Source organism: Rhinolophus sinicus, chromosome 4 (assembly GCF_057876585.1).
Source record: "Rhinolophus sinicus isolate RSI-liver-muscle chromosome 4, RSI-T2T, whole genome shotgun sequence".
Lineage (NCBI taxonomy): Eukaryota > Metazoa > Chordata > Mammalia > Chiroptera > Rhinolophidae > Rhinolophus > Rhinolophus sinicus.
Window position 1 is genome coordinate 18,410,805 of NC_142504.1, and position 18,314 is coordinate 18,429,118.

General features: G+C 35.7%; 1 protein-coding gene across 1 annotated transcript in view; it reads right to left on the minus strand.

The window, feature by feature from the left end:
- Positions 1-18,314, minus strand: part of DNAH11 (dynein axonemal heavy chain 11) — a 287,546-nt gene that overhangs the window by 44,188 nt on the left and 225,044 nt on the right. Inside the window, exons 66-69 of the mRNA XM_088797701.1 lie at positions 13,566-13,770; positions 6,439-6,603; positions 4,536-4,676; positions 786-956 (exon numbers count right to left, since the gene is read on the minus strand). Coding sequence (XP_088653827.1) covers positions 786-956; positions 4,536-4,676; positions 6,439-6,603; positions 13,566-13,770 — 682 coding nt within the window. The remainder of the gene's footprint in view (positions 1-785; positions 957-4,535; positions 4,677-6,438; positions 6,604-13,565; positions 13,771-18,314) is intronic.

Sequence of the window (18,314 nt, forward strand, 5' to 3'; positions counted from 1 at the left end):
GTTTTATGGCGCTTTGTTCCTGTTTATCACATATATTATAAAATGTTTACACCCATATATTTTATATAACCCAAAGGAATATACGAATACTAAAAATATGGATAGTGTATCATTATTAACAGCAGGCATTTATAAATGCCTTCTTTGAGTGAGGCATTTTGGAGGACACAAATAGATAAGACATCTTTCATCAAGATTTGGATTGATGGCACAAGTTATACAGCAAAAGAACTAATAAAAGGACAACATGCTTGTGTCATCTAGAAATGTGGTCCTCGATGTTTTTTTTCTTAGCATGGGCAACTTTACTTAAACTAAATCTTTTGCCGAAGTCCGTATCAAAAAGAGTAACAGTATAATAGGTCTCATTGAAAGGAGTGTGAAACCTGGAGCTCTTTTTACCCACATTCATTGTTTTTGAAAGGGGCTCTGAAAAACTCCTAGGACCACTTAGATCTGGATTCATAATTCTGATGTGAAAGAATCTCCCTGGTACTACCTGGGAGGATCTGAAAAGGTGAGGAGCATATCTCACGGATGTGTTATTCAGGGTGACAGCAGATGCGGGCGCTCCAGTGCTCACCCACCCAAACCAGTGCACTGTGACTGACTAGAAAGTTGTCACACGCCTAACTTCCCTCTGGGACACTCAAATTCTCCTCATGCCACTAAGGGCTTCCAAAAAAAAGGTATCTATGCTTCTCTTCTGCAGAAATAAAATACGGAATAAACAGAGATGTGCGGCTTTGGTTCCGGGGATGCTTTCGAGTGACTGATCTCCTCACCTGAAAAGCCATCTGGGACAGGAAGATGAGCTTGTCCTTCTCGAACAGCGCCTGGCTGGTGTAGAGGAAGATGGCGTGGGTTATGCTCTCCATCAGGATTGCAATGCGCCCCTGCATGTCCTCTACCTTCTCAGCCTGCTTGATTGCTCTGTGGAACAGCACGTTGAAAGCCTGCGGGATTTACAGTGACTGTTAAAGGGTAAAACCGGCAGCTGGATGTCTAGCTAGCCCCAGACACACAGGGCTACAGTTTAAGGTTCATCTATGAGGAGAGAGAATAGGACAGGACTTTTAGGAGGATTATATGAGCTCTTAGAACAGTTTCTGGCACATGGTAAATGCTCATTAAATGTTTTCTGCCATTACTAGTATTATTAACATCAGTCCATAAAATCTACCCACATCTCCTCCCTAGCCAACCATGAATCACACCATGCATTTCTGTGATAACTTGAGCACTTAAAAAATGTGCATATGGGCCATACATATGTCTTGGTATATGACATGTCTGCTCAAATCTTTCATCTATTTTGTAATTGGGTTGTTTGTCTTATGTTTGAGTTGTACAAGTTCTTTATATATTGTGATATAAATTATTTGTTAGATATATGTATTGGAAATATTTGTTACTTGTCTGTGCCTTGCTTTTTTATTTTCTTAGTAATGTCTTGTGAAGACCATATATTTTCTAATTTGATAAGGTTCAGTTTTTTCTTTCTATCGTATCCTAAGAAATACCTGACTAACCCAAAGTCTAAGGATTCTCTCCTAGAAAACTTATAGCTCAGCTTATTCATTGAGTTAATTTTGTGTACAGTGTGATGTAATAGTTGAGGTTCATTTTATTCCAAGTTGATATTCAGTTGTCCCAGCACCTTTGTAAAAACTATCCTTTCCTTCATTGAATTGTCTTGGCATCACTAAAAAATCAATTAACCATACATTTGTGGGTCTACATCTGGAATCTTTATTCTGTTCCATTGATCTATTTTTTCTTTAGGCTAATTAGTGTATGTTTATAATAACTCTTGAAAGCATTAACTTTTAAGTCTCCATATTTGTTGTTCTTTTTCAAAATTATTTAGTTATTTTAAATCCTTTGCATTTCTACACAAATTTTAGAATTGACTTAATAATTTCTAAAAAAAAAAAAAAGCCTTCTGTGATTTTGATTTAGACTGAAGTGAACCTATGCATCAATTTGGAGAAATGTGACATCTTAAATAATATTGAGCGTTGCAAACCAAAAACACGGTATAGCTCTCCATTTATTTAGGCTTTCTTTAGTTTTCTCAATGGTGTTTTATTGCTTTTAGTATGCAGATATTGTATTTATTTATCAGAATTATCCCTAAAAGTTTCATATTTTTGGAAGCTATTATAAATAGTATTGAGTTATTAATTTATTTTCCTTGTTCCTCATATATCGAAATACAGTGGATTTTCTATATTGGCTATACTTGTATATCCTTCAGTCTTACTAAAACTCACTTTTTAGTCTTAGTAGCTTTTTAATAGATTTCTTATGATTTTCTACATACGTGATCAGGTCATCTGTGAAAAAAAGGCTTTTTTTCTTCTTTTGAAATCTCTGTGCCTTTTATTGTATTATTTCCCTGGCTATAACCTCCAGTGCAGTCAGTGTTGAACAGATGTGTTGAGAGAAGACATTCTTGTTCCTGTTCTCAGCAGAAAGCATTCAATTTTTCAACATTGAGTATAATGTTAGCTGTAGTTTTTGTAGATGCCCTTTATCACAAGGAGAAGTTACCATCTATTTCTAGTTTGCTCGGTTTTCTTTTTTTCTAACTAGGTGTTGAAATTTGTCAAGGTCTTTGTCTGCATCCATCAAAATGATCATATGGTTTTTCTCTTTTATTCTATTAATATAAAGAATAACATTGTGTGATTTTTGAATGTTGAACCAACTTGCATTCCTGGCATAAATTCCAGTTGGGCATAATATATTGTGCTTTTTAAATGTGGCTGGATTCAATTTGCCAAGCTCTTTTTGAGTAGTTTTGCAACAATGTACATGAGCGGACTGCTTTGTAGTTTTCTTTTCTTGTTAGGTCTTAGTCTAGTTAGGGTATTTGGGTAATACCGGGCGGACAGTACTAAGTTTTATTATTCTCCTTACACACTCTGGCTGTTCCAAAATCCAACCACAATGCTTCTCAGAATTTTTGCACACTGGTTCCATACCACTAGAACCTGCTAGCTATTCTTGACGCTTTTCCTCTTCATTATCGCCCATATCCAATCCATCTGCAAGAGCTGATTATTCTAGCTCCAAATCATATCTCAAGTCTATTTACTTCTGAGTCTTTTGTTATCATATCAGTGGTCTACTTAAAGCCTTTCAATGGCTTCTTTTTGCACACAAACTAGAATCCAAATTCCCCACTCGAGCCTATGAGGCCACATGCGACCTTCATCTTCCCACCTCTCTAGACTCATGTGTTGCCATCTTCTCCCTCTCCCATTACCCTCATGACGGCCACTGAGATGCAGTCACCACCTGGAATCCCAAACTTTTTCAGGTCTCACCCATCCTTGTTTTCTCCAAACACTCTTTTCCTGGCTAAATCCTACTTCCCCTTCAGGAATCAGCTGTAAATCACTTCCTCTGAGAGGCCTTCCCTGAGCACCCAGTAAAACAGCCCCTCTACTCCTATTATTCTCTCTCATTGTACTTATCATTTTTACACACACACACACACACACACACACACACACACACACACACACATACACACACACATCCTACCTGTATATCACCACTCACATCTGTGGTTTTTAAAACTGTACAGTCAGTAACCAGCACAGCATCTGGCATGATGACTGATCTCAACAACTACTCGTTTAAAAGGAGATGAGGGTAAGGGGGATCAAATATATGGTGATGGAAGGAGAACTGACTCTGGGTGGTGAACACACAATGGGATTTATAGATGATGTAATACAGAATTGTACACCTGAAATTCTATGTAACTTTACTAACAATTGTCACCCCAATAAAATTAAAAAATAAATTAAAAAACAAAAAAAGCTGACTGACAGGAATGAATACCAGCAAGAGGCAGAACAGTGCAGAGCAAAGAGTGTGGGCTTTGGAATCAAACAGTCACAGGTTCAAACCCTGCCTGTTACAATTAGGAAGTTTCTTTAAAATCTGAAAATGTTATTTTTTTTTTCCTTAAAAAAAGGAATGAAGTATTAGGTTGGTGCAAAAGTAATTGTGGTTTTTGCAATTATTTTTAACCTTTTAAACCGCAATTTCTTTTGCACCAACCTAATAATATACTTTATTGAGATATCTCAGGCATACGAACGAACCAAAGTATGAATGTCTTGCATGAAATAGTGACTTAATAAATAGTTATTCTCACTTTTTCTCCCTCAATACCAAAATAATATAGGAAATCTTTTCATAAGACACCTACATTTTCATAAAGAAAGTACAGCAGCCTCAAGGAGAATTCCTTTATATATAATAAACTCCTGAAGACTCTGTTTAAGAACAAAAACAAATGTATAATAATGTCACAATTTAATTATCTCAAAGCCGTACTGAAAATTATAAATGAAAGCAACTGAGAGAATGAGGATGCTTTGGCTTTTCTTTTGCTAGCTGGATCCTCATGACTCCTTACTAGGTGTATTAATTGCTTAACAACAAATTCTAAATTTCCAGAAACAAGTTGAACTCCTGAAATTTACAGTTTTTCTTAGCCTGCTCAGCATTACCTTCAAAGAGAATTGATAGATGGGGTTGATTTTTCTGAGGTCGTTAATAACAAAATAAAGAAGAGATGCTCTTGCTGCCACTGGTCTGTAACATTCTCGGGCTTCATTGATTTTCTTTTCATTTTCTTTAGCTTCAATTACCTATGGTGGGATCAAACAACATACGTAACTTACTGCTCATATTCTCTCTACTTAGCCAAGTGATGGAAGGGACATATCTGAAATGAGAAATTATTATTAGTAAAATAGACACCATATGGCATCTATCTGCTTGAGCTGTTCTAAAATTACTAAATTCATAGTTAAAACAATTTTAATTTTATATTTTTTATGAATACTAAACTATTTTAAATAATAACAACTTAAAATGATTTATTTCATAAGCTGAGTTTTCAGTGAGAATGGCTGTAATGCTGGTCATTTTTATGGTTATAGATTAAACAGTCCTGATTGTTTTTGGTTTCTACAGAATTTATTCTGAGTAATGTCACCTTCCTGCCTCCCCTCTCTCTTCCAGGGGTTAATAACCCAGCTAGATCACTTCCCAGGGATAGCTCTTAAAAGTCTGCTGGGTCAATTCAATGCCAATAGCTTTATTAGTCAACAAGGTATACAAAAGCAGCCAAGGTCAATAGTATACCCAAAAGCCATGCTTATTACAAAGCCTTTAGATGGAGACTCTCATGACTGGCATATTTTGACTTTGCACTGGATCATTCCTATGTTCACATATTTCCATTTAATTTATCATTATATGTTAGCCTCTGGGTATATTCAGAGAGATACTTTAAAAAAAAATAAAACCACTGTCAACCAACATACTCAGTTTTATTCAAGGCTCCAATATCTATTTCTTTTTATCTAGGACTACTGTTGGTCCTTATAGCTTTATAAAACACAGTATTTTTCCAACCTTTTTTTATAGATTTGATCCATCATATTTGTGTATATAAGGAAATAAGAAAATGTAGAGCAGAGAGGGAAGTCCCTATATAGCAATATATTAAGAAGATAGGAAGAGACATTATAAGAGACAATTAGTTAATTTGAAAGCTAAGACCTAATTTACTTAATTACTCTAGTCTTTACCATCTCAGGAGCCACCTAGAATTCCTTTTAAGTGAAAAGGAGAGAGTAATTTTGGATACCATTTCCTTGCTTAAGTTAAGACAAATACATCGGATGTGTGGTGACACAGCCTCCGCTGGGTAATTAATAGATTACTTAGTAATGAGGATATTCCAGAAAGCAAGTAAGGCTTCCTATCCTTTTGGAACAATGGATTTTAAGGGTTAATGGCCACTTGTGAAAGTCCAAAGAGCACACCATGCATAAGGTATATTGGGGCACATGCTCAGCAAGAAGTCTACTCAATGAACAATGTCACTGGCTTTTAGGAAATGTCATTTTCCCAGGGTGAATAATGCATTTGAGCATATCAGGACTGCATCCCTTGCTCAGTCTCCTAACACGGAAGGGCAGGACACAAAACTGCAGCTCTAAGTATTTCTCTACAATGTCCAACAGACTAGGAAACCTGTAGTGAGACTACACGGTGTCAGTTTGCCAGAGCTGGTTGCTAAGTCTGTTTACATTTTAGACCACAGAAGCCAGCCAGCCCCAGTTTCCTTCAAATTTGGTCACGCAGAAAAAATAATCGCCTGACAGAGTCCTATTTGAATGACTAGATCTTTGCCGAATTAGAAGAAGCACAAGTTCAGCCACTTCTATCTCCATTCAGAACCCCACACTGTCCAATTTTTAAGGGCAGTGTATTAGAAGGCCTCAATTCCACGGTAAGTTAGTCCTCTCAGAAATTACCAGATTTGAGTACATGTTCATCCAAGCATGCCACAAAAACAGAGCATTAAAACAAACCTCCGGTGTCCTTGTCTTCTCCTACCTTACGCTCTATCTCTGCAGCGGTCGTCTTTGTCATCTCCAGTCTCTCCACCAGTTTGCTGTCATCTAGAAAGCTCCCCTCTGCTGCAGCAAGGCGTAGGAGGAGGTCATCCTCCAGACACTTCAGCTCTATCTTGAAGTCATTTTGGTGCTTTGTCAAAACCAACTAACACAGCCAAAACAGTTTGAGAAATGGCAGTTAAATTCATGCTTTTAAGCAGAGTTTCCTTCATTGTCAATTTCATGGAATATAGATGATTCCACATATATATATATAATATATATATGATATATATGTCTCTTCTTATTTTATATATATATATATATATATATATATATATATATATATGTATATATATGTATATATATATGTATATACAATATACCAGGGGGTGCCAAAAAATGTACACATTTTAAGAGATGTTCTCTATGTATTACTTTTCGAAGTTGAATTGAATTATAGTAGCAGTGTGCACCGGTAGTACGATGTTCGCTCAAAAGATGGCGTTAATCAAATAAATACTAGGGCCATTCATTGTATTACAATTTTAATACAGTTTTTCCTTTCTTAAAATGTGTACACATTTTTTTGGCACCCTCTGTATATATATAATAAACCACACTTAGCATTAAAACTGTACTAATCATAATTTTAAAAGATTCTTTAAAAAATTCAGAAGGCATGTTAAGATCTGGTTGCACTCCAGAGTCCAGAGTATGAACATTTATCATAATCATTTAACATAACGAACCAATAGGAAGAATCTGTTTTATAGGAAGAAACTTCTGGTTTCTTCTTTGAATCTAAAGAGTTTGAAGTCATCATTTTCATCCTTACAACAGGAAAAAAGCTAATCAACAACTTTTCTTAGGTCTATCAGAGAACTGAGGTCACAAGGCAAACTGCCACCAGGAAAACTGGAGAGATAGGTGAATACGGACAAGCCAGCTTATTGGGAGCATTTAAATAGTAACTGGCTAATTGCTGGAGGCAGACTTTGAGAGTTAAGAACTCCAGGGGGGCCAGTCTTAGGGAGCCTGCCATATTTTTGTCAGTTGACTCTAGGAAACTCACCCAGTTCTCACAGTGAAGATCAGAAAAAAATTTATTCCTGCTTTGGGCAGGGGAAGGACAAAAAACAACAATTTGGAAATATGTCCAGAGGAAAGCAACCTTTTAAAATATATCAAGAGCTTTCTGTTCTCTTAACAAAATCCTGCCTTCCAGGGAAATTACTTTACCAGAGCCTTTACCAGATTACTTTACCTGATCTAGGGGGAAAGGTGATTCAAAAACTCAGCCTCCTCTAGACTTCCTTTCTCACATAGCAGATAGAAATAAGTGATAAGAAACTGTTCTGAAGGTCAAAGGCCAATGACTAGGCCTACTAGAAAACCCTGAGATTTAATCATAAGATTATAGAATGCTTCCCATCCATAATACCTTATTACCATATCACCAGACTCCAGTATAGTAACAGTGCATATATTGAGAGAGCTGCAAGACACAGACTCTATTTAAGAAGGAGTTTCTAGGGAAATCCAAAGACACAGGGGAGACAAAAACAAGAATATCACAGGAAATTGAAGACTCTGACATAACAGCTATAACAAACATTACACACAGCTCGGCTCCGAGCCCAATAAACATAAAACCTCACACGGAAGCTCTATTTACCTCAGTTCAAATTATTCGATACATCATGTCTGGCTTTTGCTGAAAAGCAAAAAACACAATATGAAGAGATAAAGCAAGCCTCAGAACCAGACTCAGGTATGGCAGAGATTTTGGAATTATCAGACTGGAAATTAAAAATAACTATGCTTAACCTGCTAAGGGCTCTAATGGAAAAAGTGGACAACATGTAAGACCACGTAGGCAATATAAGTAGAGAGATGGAAACTCTAAGAAAGAATCAAAAGGAAATGCTAGAAATAAAAAACACTGGAACGGAAATGAAGACTGCAAGATATATGTGTCAACAGAAACTTCTCAAACTGAAAAGCAAAGAGAAAAAAGAATTGGGGAAAAAAGGAAAAGAACATCCAAGAACTGTAGGGCAATTAGAAAAACTATAACATACTCAAATGGGAATACCTGAAAGAGAAGTAAGAGAAAAAGGGGCAGAAAAAATACTGAAGGTAATAATGGCTAAGAATTTTTCAAAATTAATGACACTCACCAAACCACAGATTCAGGAAGCTCAGCGTACTGAGCAGGATAAATAACAACAAATCTACACCTAGGCACGCCATATTTAAACTGCAGAAAATCAAAAGCAAAGCAAAAATCTTGAAAGAAGCCACAGGGAAAAAAACCAAAATACTTGATCTATGGAAGAAAAAGGATAAGAATTATCTGGAACTTCTCTTGAGAAATCATGTAAGCAAGGAAAGAGTAAAATATGTGAAATACTGAAGGAAAAAAACCACCAACCTAGAATTTTGTGTCCTGACAAATTATTCTTCAAACCTGAAGGAGAAATATAGACTTTTTCAGATAAAAACTAAGGGATTTGTCACTGGTAGATCTGTCTTACAACAAATGGTTAGGAGAAGGAAAATGACATAGGTTAGAAACTTGGATATACGTATATTAAAAAAAGGAAGAAGGTCAGAAAGGAATAAATGAAGGTAAAAAAAATTTTTTTACTCTTAATTGAGATACTTGTACAAAATAATAAAAGCAACAATGTATTCAGTGATTATAACTTACAACTAAATGCAATGAATGACAATAATGTTATAAGGGATGGGAGGGAGTAAATGAGAATATTCTGTTAAAAGAACTACCTCTGAGGCAGTATATAATAGTATTCCTTGAAAATGGCCTTAGATTAGTTGAAATGTATATAGCAAATGTTAAGGAAACCACTACAAATTTTTTTAAAGAAGTATAATTTATATGCTAAGAGAGGACAGGTACTAGAATCATATACAATGATCAATTAAAACCAGAGAAGGCAGAAAGGAAAAGCCAAAAAAGGAGTGGAGGGCAGGAACAAGTGTAGTAAATAAATAACAATGACAAATATGGTAGCTATTAATGCGATTACATCAATAATCTCTTTGAATGTGGATTGTCTAAATATATTAATTAAAAGACAGAGACTGAACAGTGGATAAAAACACAAGAACCAACTATCTGTTATTTACAATAAAATCCACTTTAAATCTATAGACAGATTAAAGGTAGAAAGATGGAGAAAGATATACCATGCTAACGCAAATCAAAAGAATGCTGCAGTGCCTATATTACTTTCAAATAAAGTAGACATCAGAACAGGGAAAATTACTGGGAGCAAAGAGGAGCATTACATAATGATAAAGGGATTAATTCTCCAAGAAAATGTAACAATCCTTAATGTGTATGTGTCTAACAGAAGAGTGTCAAAATACATGAGGCAGAAACCAATAGAATTGCAAGAAGTAGACAAATCTGCTATTATTGCTGGAGAATTCGAAATTCCTGTATCCATAATTAATAGATCTACCAGGCAGAAAAATCAGTAATGATATAGCTAAACCAAACAGCACCATCAATAATTGAATGTTATTGACATTTATAGAATACTTCATCTAATAACAGCAGAATACATATTTTTTCAAGCTCACATAGAATGTTCACAATATAGACCAACTTCTGGGACATAAAACACACCTTAAAAAGTTTAAAAGTACAGAAACACAAAGTATGCTCTCGGACCAAAGAGGAATTAAATAAGGAATAACAGAAAGATAGCTGAAAAAAAAAATCCCAAAATAGTTGGAGATTAAACAAGAGACTTATAAATAAATAACACACGGGTCAAAGAAGAAGTCTCATGAGAAATTAAAAATGTGAAATGAATAAAAATGAAAATATAACATCAAAATTGTGAGATGTAGCAAAAACAGTGTTTAGAGAAAAATTTGCAGCATTAAATACATGCATCAGAAAAAGGGAAAGATCTAAAATTTCTAAGCTTTCATCTTAAGAAATTACTGAAAGAAGAACAATATAAACTTAAAGCAAGCAGATGAAAATAAACAATAAAAATTAGAGCTGAAATCAATAAAATTTAAAACAGGACACCAATGAAAAAAATTCAACAAACCAAAAGTTGGTTATTTATAGGATCAATAAAATTTATGAATCTTTAGCCAAGCTAACCAAGAAAAAAAGAGAGAAGGCACAAATTACTATGTCAGAAATAAAAGAGGGGCCATTACTATTGATTCCATGGGCATTAAAGGATAATAAAAGAATATTATGAATAGTTTTATGCCCACAAATTTAACTACTTAGATAAAGTAGTTCAATTTCTTGGCATACACATCTATCAAAAACTCAAATAAGGAAAAACAGATAATCAAAACAGTACCGTACCTATTTTAAAACTTGAATTGACAATAATCTTCCCAAAAGAACACACTTGGCCCAGATAATTTCACTGATGAATTCTACCAAAGATTTATGGATGATAACAATTCCCTACAATTCTTCCAGAAAAAAAGGAGCAAAGGGAATATTTCCTAACTCATTCTGGGAGGTCAGCATTATCCTAATACCAAAACCAGATAAAGCCATTTCAAGAAAGAAAAACTAAATACCAATATTTCTCATGAGCGTAGATGTAAAAATCCTCCACAAAATATTAGCAAATCAAATCAACAATGCGTGAAAATATTATATACCATACCAAGTAGGATTTATTCCAGGTATGCAAGGTTGGTTCAACATTCAAAAGTCAAGTAATGTCATCCACTGCATCAACAGACTAAAGAAGAAAAATTACAATATACCAATAGATACAGAAATTTGACAAAATCCAACACGTATTCATGATAAAAACTCTCAGTGAAGCAACAGAGAGCTTCTTCAACTTGATAAAGAACATCTAAAAATGAAGCCTATAGTTAGCATTATACTTAATGGTGAGAAACTAGATGCTTTCTCTTCAATATCAGAAATAAAGCAGAAATATCTCATTTCACCACTTCTACTAAACATTTTACTGGAAGTTCTAACTAATGTAATAAGACACAAAAAAGAAATAAAAGGTATACAGAATGGGAAGGAAGAAATAAACAGTCTTTGTTCACAGGTGATATGCTTGTCTTTGTAGAAATTCCCAAAGAATCAATGTAAGAACTCCAAACTAATCAGAAATTATAACAAGGCTACAAGATACAAGGTTAATATACAAAAATCAATTGCTTTTCTATGTACCAGCAATTATCGATTGAAATTTGAAATTTAAAACATAGTACCATTTACATTAGCACCAAAAATTGAATTATACTTCAGTATAAATCTAAGAAATTATGTTCATGATCTATACGAAGAACTCTGATATTCTGATGAAACAAATCAAAGATCTGAAAAAACAGAGAGATGTTCCATATGCCTGAGGGGAAAACTCAATACTGTTAAGATATTATGTCTTCTTGTCTGGTATTCAACACAATAGCAATCAAAATCCCAGTACATTATTTTGTGGATATTGACAAACTGATTCTAGAATTCACATGGAAAGATATTAAGATCCAGAAGAGCTAACAGTATACAGAAGAACAAAGTCAGAGGACTGACATTACCCTTGCTATAGAGCTACACTAATCTAGAAAGTATGGTATCGATGAAAGAAGAGACAAATAAATTTACAGAAATGTAGTCAATTGATCTTTAACAAGGAACAAAAACAATTCAAAGGAGAGATAGTCTTTTCAACAAATGGTGTCAGACAACTGGATATCCACATGCCAAAGAATGAAGTTGGATCTGTACCTCACACTATATACAAAAGTTAATTCAAAATGGATCACAGACTTAATTTAAGAGGTAAAACTATAAAATTTCTAGAAGAAAACATAGGAGCAAATCTTCTATGGAGATAAAACGATGACAGGAGGCAAAATGTTGATAATTATTGAAGCTGGACAATGATCATACGGGGATTTGTAACTATATTCTTTACTATCATGTTAGAAAATGTTCATTATCAAAAGTGAAATCACAGGGCCAGCCCGGTGGCTCAGGCAGTTGGAGCTCCGTGTTCCTAATGCCGAAGGCTGCTGGTTTGATTCCCACATGGGCCAGTGGGCTCTCAACCACCAGGTTGCTGGTTTGACTCCCGCAAGGGATGGTGGGCTGCGCCCCCTGCAACTGACAACAGCAACTGGACCTGGAGCTGAGCTGCGCCCTCCAAAACTAAGATTGAAAGAACAACTTGACTTGGAAAAAGTCCTGGAAGTACACACTGTCCCCCAATAAAGTCCTGTTCCCCTTCCCCAATAAAATCTTTAGAAAAAAAAAAAAGTGAAATCACAAAAATTAACCAAACTATCGAGACTTTTGGAAAAAAGAAAAAAATGTGTGTTACCATGACACGACTATTTTCTTATATGGTCACTAGGTGTCTTGAATTCGGACATGGTCCTTGTGGCCTGGGAGTTTGCATTAAAAGAAGTTCCTATCTGATGCTGATGCGGAAGGTTCTGTTCCAGGAACCACCATTAGTTTCTACCAGGAAGGGCGAACTTTCCATAAAGGGCCAGATAGTAAATATTTCTGGCTTTGTAGGCCACAAAGTCTCTGTTGCAAATACTCAACTCTGCCACTGCCTTCTTCCTGTTTTTAGTCTTACTCTGTTGTTTTCTGTGTTCAGCATTGAATTTAATTATTTTCAGTAGTTTTTCTTAATCAATGGACTTAAAGCCATAAATTTTCCTTTACGGGATAGTCATAACCAGCTACCACCCCTTAATTTTCCCAGTCGTACTCCATTACTCTTTCTCGTTCTTTTGCCGTGGCTGAAGTGGTTGTGATCATCTAACCCACAAAGGAATACACCTGCAGAAACACATACCTGTTTCCCATGACTGTTATGCCCCTTTGCTTGTCTTAGTCACATGCATGAAACTAGACCTAGAGCCAGCGTATCTCCTACCTGAGGCACAACCCTAGCTACCTCCTATGTCAGGAGTACCTTTGAATTGTTTATTCAAATACATCCTCATTTTTCTCATTAGCTTGCAAGATGCTGGAAGGCAGGAATCCTATCTTATACTCGTGTGTGTCTGGCACTATAATTTATGTAAAGCAGGTACTGAATAAGTGTTGGTGGATGACTTCATAATTTTTACCTTAAGTTTCTCCAAATCTGGCCTTTCAATATTGACCACCTCTGCCAGCAGCTGGGCTTCTAGACCATCTTCTGTGACTGTGAAATTGAGGAGGGTTGTCTGAGCTTGTAATTCTGGTTTATAGTGAGGATTTGCCAGTTTTGTGTGAAGGATGAGACGAAAATTCTTGTTAAATTCACATTCTTTATCTCCAATCCTGATATACCTAAAAGGGACATAACACGGACATTCAGGAGCTTCCCCTGAACCATAACTGATATTAAGGTGTCATTTCATTCCTGTATTCTGATAATATATCTAGGCTGTAAGACCAGGTGATTCAGGATTTTTCAGCTACTCTCGGTTTCCCTAAAGTACAGGAAGAACAGGAATTATCCACTAACCCTCCACATGATTAAGTTTCCTCCTATGTAAAATGGTGGTAATAGCAGTACTCAACTCATAGTGTCACTGTAACACTTATTATAAATACAACGAATCATATAAAGCTCCTAAAACAACAAATGTTAGCTTCTATTATACTTTCTGTGATCAACCTTCTATTAAACATTGTTATCCTTTAAGGATAAAATGAGTATGTATGTGTTTGCATGTATTTGTGTACAGGTGTATGTATAAATATTTAAAATGTATATATATTAAAAATGCACACATACTTAACATTACTTTCCAGTGCTTCCGGCACTGGCTCAAAAACAATGTTTAAGAATCCTCCTTGCGGAATGCATGGATCATATTTCTCCTAGTTCCATCTCCCACAGGGGTGGGCTCTCAGCAACCATGTTTCTATTTTGTATCCCTGTTCCGCTGGCCACAGGGACCAGAAGTGGGCACTTCATAGAAGCTGTTCCAATCAGAGTACACTTTTCTGGGATTTGGGATTGGGGCAGAGAGAAGGGAAAGTTGGAAGTAGAACCTGAAAACTTGTGTTGAAATCACTCTGTCCTCCTGGTGAAACAAGCAGCAGAGAAAGGTACTCCTGGTTTCCCAAGGAAGAATAATTAAACCAATATTCAAAAGCAATGCACAGGGAGCATGTCTTGGGGTTTATAGACTTCCAGGTCCCATCTTCCTTGAAGCCTGCCTGCATTTTTGCCTCCATTACTATGACACCCTACAGCCATGCAACATGGTCTCCATGCTGTTTGAGCTACCTGGAGGTGGTTGCTGTAACCGCAAGTAAAGCTCTGAATGAATGCAGCCTCTCCCTGAGGAGATGGCCTGACATTTTTTCTATCTCAGATGCTGGGGTCTAACTTCTAAGGACTTTATCACCTGGGCTCTGATGCCCTCTCGGGTCTTCTGGATGGCCTTGGAAGTGCTAACCGGAGATCAGGTGTACAGGAGGAGAGAGAGGTCAAGGCAGAGCTTCCCTGCCTCAGCACTGTGGTCTGGTGGAGGTTGTGTCCCGCTGTCTGCCAGGAACCTGCTATGAGGACCTACCTAGTAAAGGGGAGTTTTTAAATTCATGCATCAGACAGAAACCACGAATACTGAAACTTCTCAAACTCTTCCGTCAACGTGGCCCGAACTGTGTAGGAGTGCAAATTCATACAAGAAGCCTGGAGGTGTGGCGGAAGCAAGGAATGGCTTCTCAGTCTCCTATTTTATCTTAAAAACTTACAAAAATTCTGGATTCTTCCCTATTCAGTGTATAAAGTCTTTTAATTATAGAGGTATCACCATAATGATGATAAAATGTTACCCAAAGTCCATATTATTTTTATTTTAAATATTTTATATAACCATGAAAAAGAAATACTACTTATCTCACTGACTTACAGGTGAGATGTTTAGTTTACTAAGTTTATCAATTTTGGAAAATTGGGTAGATTAAGAAAAAGGCATCATTTAATAAGTTCAGCATTCAGGCAATGTTCCTTTTTATTAAAATGTCATAATGTTTACAACATTTTTTTTTTTTTAACTTGAGGAGAGATACCCAGAATGCCATATGTGGCAATATTTTAGGTTCCTGTTGGTGGATGTTTTATAATTGTGTCTTGCCTTGAGATTACGTCTCTTGTGTCATATGGTGAGGAAAGGGCCTCTGAGCCACTGGCCACTTTATTGGACTGGAGAGATTTTTATGAAACAATTTGTTATATTGTGTAAATATTGTTTAAAAAAACCCATAATTTTCTTAAATCACTAAAGCTTTAATCACTAAATCAAATCACTCAATCATTGAAGGTTTAATCACTAAGATTAGAGCTAAGAATCTCTAAAGATTAATGAGATTCATGACTTATTGTGTTCATCCAGTTCTCAAATTTTGATCCCTTTGTAGGGATCTTATATTTGCAACAAAAGCTTTCACAAGCTTGAAAAAGATCTGCCAAACAAGCTACCATGGGAGGTACTCTTTACTAAATTAAGTGGTGAACCCACTCACGTTATTTAGTTTTGGTTGGTGTTTACTTTGTCACGACTTCCTGTTTAATTTTTTTTCCAGAAGGAAAAAAAGCAATTCAGGTAGCAACCCTTTTCTAAGCCAGTATATATCTGTATAACACATACTTCCCTTTTAAAAAAATTAAAAATATGAGTATTCACATCACCACTAAAGAAAAACACAGACTATCAAGAGACAGGCCAATTGTTGTAAGTGAACCAGGCAGTAGTTGCTAGTGCATCCGGGGACCACAGATCCTTATTTCACAGGTTAAGGATCTGCCTCTACCTGTTCACACATTTGCATATATTTTCCAGTTGATATCATGTTCATTAAATGATCATGTATCCTACAGATAATTTCTTCATTTATTTGTTTTTATCATGAGCACGTTGCAACCAACATTCATTCGTTCAACAAGCTGTTACTGAACACCTACCCTGTGCCAGGCTGTCAGAGAGTCTTGTAGGCACTTGGCATATAACCATTACCAAGACAGCATGGCTTGCCACAAACACCACCATTACTTACTGTTTCATAATAGGTATTATAGGTATAAAATTTTACATACTGATCCATTCATTCTTTTATTTATTTGGTCAATAAATAAATATATATTAAGTGCCTACAATGTGACAGGCATTTAACAATCAAAAGTCTTCCCAGTTAAAAGATAAGCAAAGGATCTGAATAGACATTTCTCCAAAGAAGATATACAAATGGCCAATAAGCATCTGAAAATATGCTCAACGTCATTAGCCATCAAGGAAATGCAAATCAAAGCCACAGTGAAGGGGCACTTCATATCTACTAGATCGCTATAAAACACACACACACACACAAAAAAAAAATCAAACCAAAAAACAAAAAAACCCACAGACAATAATAAGTGTTGGTGAGGATGGAATGAAATTAGAACTCTCATACACTGCTAGTGAGAATGTAAAATGGTGCAACCACTTTGGAAAATAGTTTCATAGTTTCTCATAATCTTAAACATAAAGTTACCATTTAACCCAGCAAATTTACTTTTAGGTATGTACCCAAAAGAATGGAAAACATATGTCCACATAGAATTTGTACACAAATGTTCATAGCAGCATTATTCATACCGTGTTTCCCCAAACATAAGACCTAGCCGGACAATCAGCTCTAACGCGTCTTTTGGAGCAAAAAATAATATAAGACCGGGTCTTATATTAATTTTTGCTCCAAAAGACGCATTAGAGTTGATAGTCTGGCTAGGTCTTATTTTTTGGGAAACATGGTAATAGCGAAAAGGCAGAAACAATCCAAATGTCTGTAAACTCATGAATGGATAAACAAACTGGTATATCCAAACAATGGAATATTATTCAACCGTAAAAAAGAGTAGTATACCTGCTACATGGATGAACCTTGAAAACATTATGCCAAGTGAAAGAAGCCAATCACAGAAGACTACATATTGTATGATTCTATTTATAGGAAATGTCCAGAATTGGCAAATCAATAGAGACAGAAAGTAGATTAATGGCTGCTCAAGAGTTTCGGTTCTAAACATGATTATGGTAATGGCTGCCCAATGCTGTGAATACACTAAAAACCACTGAATTGTTCACTTTAAATGATTAAATTGAATGTATGTGAATTATACCTCAGTAATGATGTTACCAAAAAAGAAAAAAGAGAACAATCTATTGGGAGTTCAATCAATTACATTTGAACTTTTATCAATCGATAAGGTATAATAATTAACCAAGCTAACTGTAGTTTCTCAGGGGTTCATGCTTGACTTTTGAACATTATGAGGTTTTTCACAGGATGGCCTTATTTGATAAGAACACATTTCTTAGTTAACCTTCTTTTTAACTGAAGACATATTCAATCATATCTACATTGGGAGCATCATCAAAATTTCTCCTTTTAGTTGGGTTTCCCTTTCTAAGTGTTTCCAAAATTGATCTCACAAGTAAGCTTTGAGAAAATCTTCCTTTGCTAGAATTATTCACTGTATTACTGTTAGCCTAGATGTCAAAATTTGCATGATTGGCTTTTAAAGGAAGTTTCAAGAGTGAAGATTTTGTGTAATTACTACCTGGGGTTCCCACACATAAAAGATACCAAAGTTTATACTCATTTACATCTCCACAATAATAAAACCGATACTTTAAATCAACCTCTGTGGATGTCTTGTGACTTTCTGATTACTGCTCCGTCTGAGTTTGAATTCATTCCTGCCTTGGCAGTGTCTCAGAGAAATGCCAAGTGTGTCACAATCTTCCATGATTTCAGGTTGAATTTTCCCTCATCTGCTTATGAATTTTCACTGGGTTTGGGTTCATAAACTTCCTGTTTTAACCAAGAACCTGTAT